General features: G+C 33.3%; 1 protein-coding gene across 1 annotated transcript; it reads right to left on the bottom strand.

Moving 5' to 3' along the window:
- Positions 1 to 369: 369 nt before the first annotated feature.
- On the bottom strand, positions 370 to 7,504 carry LOC143258168 (uncharacterized). The gene is made up of 3 exons (XM_076517176.1): positions 7,462 to 7,504; positions 2,723 to 2,969; positions 370 to 1,631 (listed from the first exon to the last, which is right to left on the bottom strand). The coding sequence occupies exons 2-3, from the start codon at positions 2,956 to 2,958 to the stop codon at positions 1,334 to 1,336; spliced, it is 534 nt and encodes a 177-aa protein (XP_076373291.1). The 5' UTR covers positions 2,959 to 2,969; positions 7,462 to 7,504; the 3' UTR covers positions 370 to 1,333.
- Between the last annotated feature and the right edge of the window lie 329 nt (positions 7,505 to 7,833).

The raw sequence follows: 7,833 nt of genomic DNA, 5'->3' as shown, positions 1-7,833 counted from the left end.
GAAATATATATATATATACACGTAATTATATTAAAAATTAAAATATTTCTAATATGTCTCGTATAAACTTTGGATTATTTGTTAAGGTTTGATACTTATATTACATACACACACACACATATATATATCACCACGCGTCAGCCTGCGGTAAGTTTACGGACTTAAGGACGCTAAAACAGTGTGGGTATGTTACCACGACGTAGGCAGAGATTAGTGCTAAATAAAACATAATCATTAACAACATATTAAATGTATTTTAAAACACATTTTGTTATAAAACACATACAGTTAGACAGTTGACAATGCAGTTGATGAGCTTGGAATTGTATTTACACTTTGTCTTTTCTTATTATTTTACGTTCTGTCTTTTCTTATTATTTTACGTTCTGTCTTTTCTTATTATTTTACGTTCTGTCTCTTCATATTATGTTTTCATTCTTAATACGTACAAAAACTGTTGTGTTAAAAATAAGAGAAGTGAAATAGTCTTTGATTTTCTCTGAAGCCGTACAGTAGCCTATACATTATAATATAAGTACCATAATTCTTAATTAAGTCCGTAACAACTTTGCTAATTTTTTTTAATTGGCAAGCATCAATGTTGCGATCGACTATTTTATGGACACAATTCTCTCGTGCTAATCACGTCGAGAACGTTTTATTGCACAGATTTTTTGTTTCAAACTGTCGATAATTTCTGACTATAGATATGCAGTAAATTTATTCATTTAGGATTGAATTATGCCTAAGAATCTATTAAACATTCTTAACTTTACACCTGTGATGGTTTAATTAAACTACATGAAATATATGTATACATAACGTACAGCTATGATATATTGTAGTGATGATTGTCCTAAATATAAGTGTTTCGAATAACATTATGTTATATACGTATAAAAGTTGTTACTCTACGTTTAACGGTCTCTTTAAAAGTTGCATGTAATAACATTGTGGATGTACAGGTCTGCTGTGCTAGCTCTCATTTCATTTTTGGTGATGAGTTAAACGCCGAAGTTTCATTTTACAGCATATTTCAGTTTGTATAGATGGAAGAGTAAATATGCTTGAGCAGTTGAGCCACTAGTTTACATGAGTACATCGAACATTCCTTCAGCACGTTACTAGAGAAGTAAATTTTAAATACAATAAAACCAATAGTTATGTAATACAAAGTAACTAACGTACTCTGCTCATATAACGTCCATAAACATAAAAGTCTGCATAAAATCCTATATCGTTATATTAGCAAGTACATATAATCTTCAAAGACAATTTAGTAGTGAGTGTGTATTTACTTGAAAGATTCAGAAATCAATCATGAAATTATTGTTTAGTGGTAACCACCACCATATCCTCCATAACCACCTCCACCATATCCTCCATGACCACCTCCACCATATCCTCCATGACCACCTCCACCATATCCTCCATAACCACCTCCACCATATCCTCCATGACCACCTCCACCATATCCTCCATAACCACCTCCACCATATCCTCCATGACCACCTCCGTAACCTTGAGTATGAATATGACTGTGACTGTGACTGTGGAGGTAAACTGGATATGGCACCGGATAGTGAATAGGTGTGTGGATAGGTATCGGATAGCTTCTCACGACAGTTTTTCTAAGTAAAAGGAAAAGAAAAAATGATTAATATTATTATCATTAAATCGAAAACATATTTCCTTTTGTATGGTATTTTATAATTCAGATATTTATAATAACCTGTCACAGAAGTCATCTTACGAAATACGTCACCAATAACTGTGTTAATTCAGCAGAATTATTCAATAAGAAGAAATCTGCACTTGGACAAAGTTGTGCTGTCCTTGTTTTTTCAGTGATTCGATCACAGTTGATGAAACTGTAATAGCTCTATTGTTAACATATTGAAGGTTTTGCACTAAACTAAGTTTGTTTGTATTTATGTACTTAAGCGCAAAGCTACACAATGGGTTATCTGTGTTCTGTCCACCACGGGTATCAAAACCCGTTTTCTAGTGTTTTAAGTCCAAATACATACCGCTGTGCCACTGGGGATACACTGGACTAAGAAATAACTCATTACTTCTCTCGTCAGGAAAAGAAAAACAGGTTTAAAAAGTCTGCAGGAACTCTTTTCTATTATTATGAATGAGTTAAAATTGTGAAATTGAATCTGTATAGCATCACTTGGTTTTACCGTTGTATGTTTAGACACTTTTATATTTACTTCTACAGTATTTATATGCAGGCTCTTGACCTCTACAAATGCAAACGATTAAAAGAAATCGAATAGCCGCGAGATACCCGAAAATAGATGGTAAAAAGATATTGTAGTATCAGAAGTCTGGACTGAAACAATTTCCTTGAACGACTGTATTAATATAAAGTAATTGTTTCATTGATGAACAACATGGGTAGGTCTGTAATGACAAAATGTATGTAATTACCCAAGCTCGTTAAAAAAACTGCTGAGTTTGGACACTGCTTGAAATGAAAACAGAACATAATAAAGCTAAATCCAAGGTAACCTTTCAGATATGTAATAAATAACGTGAAATGTTTAATTCAAAATACAGAGAAAGTAGTGTATAAGTACGTCTTTAAGCAAATTCACAGCAGTAAAATTCATACAATTTCAGCTTCGCTTGATAATTAGACGTATATACATTAAGCATTGAAAATAAATGATGATTTATAAAACCAAAAGATAACCAATTCTTCTCAACTTACTCAGAACCAGTTGAAAGTGGGAGAGGTAATGGTAAAGGTATAGGTATTACGCTCAATCCTCCTCCCCCTCCTCCCAAACCCCCAAGTAATGATCCTAAAAGAACTCCAAGTCCTAGACCACCGCCACCACCTTTTCCGCCAAGTCCAAGACCACCTAGTCCTAGTCCTTTACCACCTTCCACACTTGTAGCAATTAGCAAGAGACACAGTGATATAACAACTATTATCGTCTTCATTGTCAAGATAGCTAAAATAGAGAACAAAACAGTAAATAAAGGTGACAACTGACTTATAGAATTGAAAAGAAAAAATTTCTAAATTGAGAAGTTAGAATTCACAACATTTAGTAACTAGTTTCTTTTTTTCATTCTCAAATTATCAAAAATTGTTCTAATTCTCTTAAAACTATCTTTATTATAATATTAATATAACTCTCAATTTGTTATCAGTGTTAAGCAAAACGAACTCAAAAACTACTTAGTACCTTTATCTGTAAAGGCTCTAATACAAATAATTAATGATTTTGTCTGAATAACCCTAAACAGCTACGTCTGCATAATACTAGGTTTTCGAGTATAGTTCATTGGCTCGGATTCACACCGAATGCATGGTTGGATCACGACAACGCTTTGAAGTAGGCGAAGATAATGCGATACAATTGTTTCCTTATGTTTGCAAAGGATCACTGAAGGTTTGTTTGTTTTGAATTTCACATAAAGCTACACGGGGGCTATTTGCGCTAGTCGTAGTCCCTAGTTTAGCAGTGTAAGACTAGAGAGAAGACAGCTAGTCATCACTACTCACTACCAACTCTTGGGCTGCTCGTTTACTAGCAAATAGTTGGATTGACTGTCACATTATAACGCCCTCACGGCTGAGAGGGTGAGAATGTTTGGTGTGACGAAAATTCGAACCCTTAACTAGTTGGCCTTGCCAGACCAATCACAGGTAGGAAAAACTAAGTTGAAGTTCATTCACAAAATGACACATTAGATTGCTTGTTTGATTTTTTGAATTTCGCACAAAGCTACGCGAGAGCTATCTGTGCTAGCCGTTCCTAATTTAGCATAGATTTAAGACTAGAGGGAAGGCAGTTAGTCATCACCACCTAACGCCAACTCTTGGGCTACTCTTTTACCAACGAATAGTGGGATTGACCGTCACATTATAACGCCCCCATGGCTAAAAGAGCGAGCATGTTTGGCGCGACCGGGATACAAACCCGCGACCCGCTGTTTACGAGTCGCACGCCTTAACACGCTTGGCCATGCCAAGCCCGACACATTAGACAGAGATTCAACGGGTGAAGTCAATTTTGAATAATGTGACCATGGTGGATTTTTGCAACATTGTTTGTGAAGAATCTTGTTACCCATTTTAGTAAAAACTCAGTATTGTGAGATAAACATGGCGGTTAATAAAGTTCAATGTGTTCATGTATGTCACTTGTAAAGATTTTACTGATAAACCCACACTTTTCTCTTTAAATCTAAGATAAACAGTTTTCATAAAATGATCCTGTTAAGTGGATCCTAGGATAATGCCACTTTGAATATTGAAGACGTCCTGAAGTTTATTTCTGCCTTGTAGAATATCCGCCGTGATATGACATCTATGTAAGCAATCACTTTTCATATCACAGACCCAGCTTATTTTCTGCATAGGACTTCACTAATGGGTTCTGATTCAGGTTTTAGTCAGAGCATTTATAAACACTGAAACAACCAAACGTTCTATCCCTTCACTTCTCGGCGGATTGACGCGAAATTTGGTATTTAGTCCTTTTAAAGAATTTTACGGGTTAAAACAGCCCAAACATGTATATCTCGGGCTCCTGTGCAGTTATATTTACAGCAATCACAATGAAAATTGGCGCAAATATAAATTTTCGTGTGTCCAACACATTGTTTTAAAAACTAGGATTTACCCGTTTGAGTCTTTTCAGGGGTATCAAACTAACAAAAAAGCATAATTTTTGGTCAATTACTCGGCCATATTTTGGCCACTTTATATGGGCCATGCTGGGCCTGGTGATTAAGGCACTCAGTCGTGAGTTCGAATTCCCGTCGCCACAAACATGCTCGCCCTTTCAGCCGTGGAGGCTTATAATGTAACGGTCAATACCACTATTCGTTGTTAAAAGAGTAGCCCAAGAGTTGGCGGTATGTGGTGATAACTAGCTGCTTTCCCTCTAGTCTTACACTACTAAATTAGGGACGGCTAGCACAGATAGCTCTCGTGTAGCTATGCGCGAAATTAAAAAAACAAACAAAGAAATGTGCCTTTAAATTCCGTTGTTTGAAAGTTCGTTTCTACTTATAACATCATTATCATTGGTTTTTAACCAAATCGTACTAACTATCTAAGTCATTAACCTAGTAATTCATATAGCCTATTTATTGTACTATTTTAACAAAGTCATAAAATCAAAACTTATAACAATTATCATGCACTGATTTATCAGTTCAATACTCTTGTAGTTGGTGAATTTTTGGCGGTAATCTCAGTAATAAGACTACTAAATACAAGTTAATAAATAAAAATCACACATTATACAGTTTAATCAATACTGTTAATAAAATCAACATTAAGAAAATAACGTAAAGTAACTCATCAAATGTGTAACAAGTTAGCTGTTTCTGTCCCTTGAAAAGCATAATGTAAATACAAGCAATTTTATTATGCCTTACAAACATTTAGTAGTCACTGAAAGTCCATTAAACTACTTCGATAGTGAAGCTTTACAGTAACTTAACATCTGAGATAAATCACTACCACGCATATTAGTGTTTTATTTTCTAGTTAAGTATCAGAACAGTAAGAGTTGAAATAGTATAGCAAACAATTAATGTTTATGAAGATGAAAAAATGAGCAATGAAAGAATAATAAAATTGTACAATAAATGTGTATTCTGAGTCAGATAACGAGGTTAATGTAAAAGATAGAAAAATAATTTACTAGACGTATGTGTATTTAAAAACTATCTTCTACACACGCAACAACGGTAATAATAAAAGTTAAAATAAGAAGTAACAATAATAACTAATTTAGTTACAGTATTATTTATGAATTTCGAGAAATAACCTTATGACATAATACTATACCATATAAGGAACTGTTTGTTAGACAGCTTGCATTAATTATAATCAGAGGTTTAATTAACGAGACATGCGTTTGAATCCAGTCACCAAACATGCTCGCCCTTTCAGCCGTTGGACTGTTTTATGTTACGATCAATCACACGTTTTGTTGAAAACAAGCAGCCAACGAACTGGCGGTTAGTGGAACTTACTAGTATATCACTTCTGAGTTAAAAACAGCTAATACAGGTAGTCTTCAAGTGACTTTGCGTGATAGCCAGCAAAACAAACAAATTAACTAACCGAAAGTAAAACTATCAGTGTTCACTATTCTAAATGTATTCATTATTGTCTTAGAAATAGTTAAGAAATGGTAGGTTTGTTTAGGATGTGATATTTTGTAAAGTTATAAGTTCTACAATCGGTAGCAAGATTATTTTTCTCAATATATCCCAAATTGGAATAAACCTAGTGTTCAAAATGCAGACAAACTCGTTTGTTTTTTTTTGAAAAGTGAAAGAAGTTTATGAGGTCTATCTATTCACAAAATCTTATAACTTATTGATAATTTCTTTTCTTCAGAAAATCGTAAATGTAAATGAAGGAAAGATAATGTAGTGACCTAATGTATTCTTTGATTCGTTACACCCGTTAAACAGACTAATTCACAGCTTATTAGTAGTACGTGGAAAAACGAAGCAAACAAAGCAGAGAATGAAAAAAAGAGACTAGAGTTTGGCATCAGTTTTTATTTACTGGAGTTTATATTTTGGTGGAGAAAATAAATAAATAAATAACTGATTTCACAGGGAGAATAATAACGTATAATTAATTGTGATGGTACATCAGAGTTCATCTAAACACCTATAGTATTTTAAGTTGTTAGTGGCGAATAAAGGACGATATACGTAATGCAAACAGAATGTAATGTTAAACAAATCCTACTCTATCTGATATATTACAAACAGTAAATGCTTTAGTAAAACTTAACTAAAATACTTCTATACGGAAACAAAAAGTTTATAACATTAAAATTAGACAAGTTTGTTTTGTTAACAATTTTTGACAAAGCTTTATATTTCATTGTTTAGATGTCTGTCAACAGTTAAAAATAACAGAATTCATCTGTATATTTATTCGTTTAGATGTCCTAAAAAATTAAAACAATAGTAATACTACTCTATTATTTTTGTGTTTTTGTCTCTATGTCGAGTATGTTCAAATAAGCTACAGAAGCGTATTTAAATAAGCTTAAGAATTTTGTTTACATTAGATAGGATATATAACCAGAACATGCATACATAATACAATCATAGATAGGATATATAACCAGAACATACATACATGATGCAGTTATGGACATATCTTGCTATGCCTCCTACTACTATTCTAACTTATAAAATATTCATTTTTCTGATGCAAAAGAGTGGTAGGGAGATCTGACGTAATGGCATAACAATGTTTATGGACAATAAAAACATATCTTATTTTTTAAATATAATTTTTATATTCAGCTTGACTTAGTATAGCTTGTTGAATTTACACAGAACTACACGCATTGTATAACAAACAATATTAACTAATGTTTTGTATCAGTTTAAAAATTACACGTACCCGCACATATAAACACATAAGTGAAAACTTTGTTATTCACTAACCTGTGCTAGGTCCTACTCGTATTCATTCACTAACAGTCGTCTGGATTCGTTCTGAGTGTAATTCTCAGTCGTTACAACTTGCTTATATATCCATCATTGAAGGACACATTCAGTTAAAAAAAAGGATTTCTAGTTCATCACCCTTGAAGTGAAGAAAATTAGAGATCTTCTTCTTCTTAAAAACAGCTGAAACCCATTGAGCGTTAAGATGGAGTTATTTAATATAAAAAAGCTCACGCCTATTTCGAAGGATAAATCGCATGGCGCATGCCGCAAGAAGTTGTTCACTCCGTTTTTTTCTGTTTTTGTTCATGGTATATAGTTTGTTTCTAACTAAAAACGTGTTCATTGAACAAAATTGCTTTTTTCTCT

The sequence above is a fragment of the Tachypleus tridentatus genome, chromosome 7, assembly GCF_004210375.1.
Source record: "Tachypleus tridentatus isolate NWPU-2018 chromosome 7, ASM421037v1, whole genome shotgun sequence".
NCBI classification, from domain to species: Eukaryota; Metazoa; Arthropoda; class Merostomata; order Xiphosura; family Limulidae; genus Tachypleus; species Tachypleus tridentatus.
Note: the sequence above shows the minus strand (reverse complement) of the source record. Positions and strands in the feature narration are given on the sequence as shown.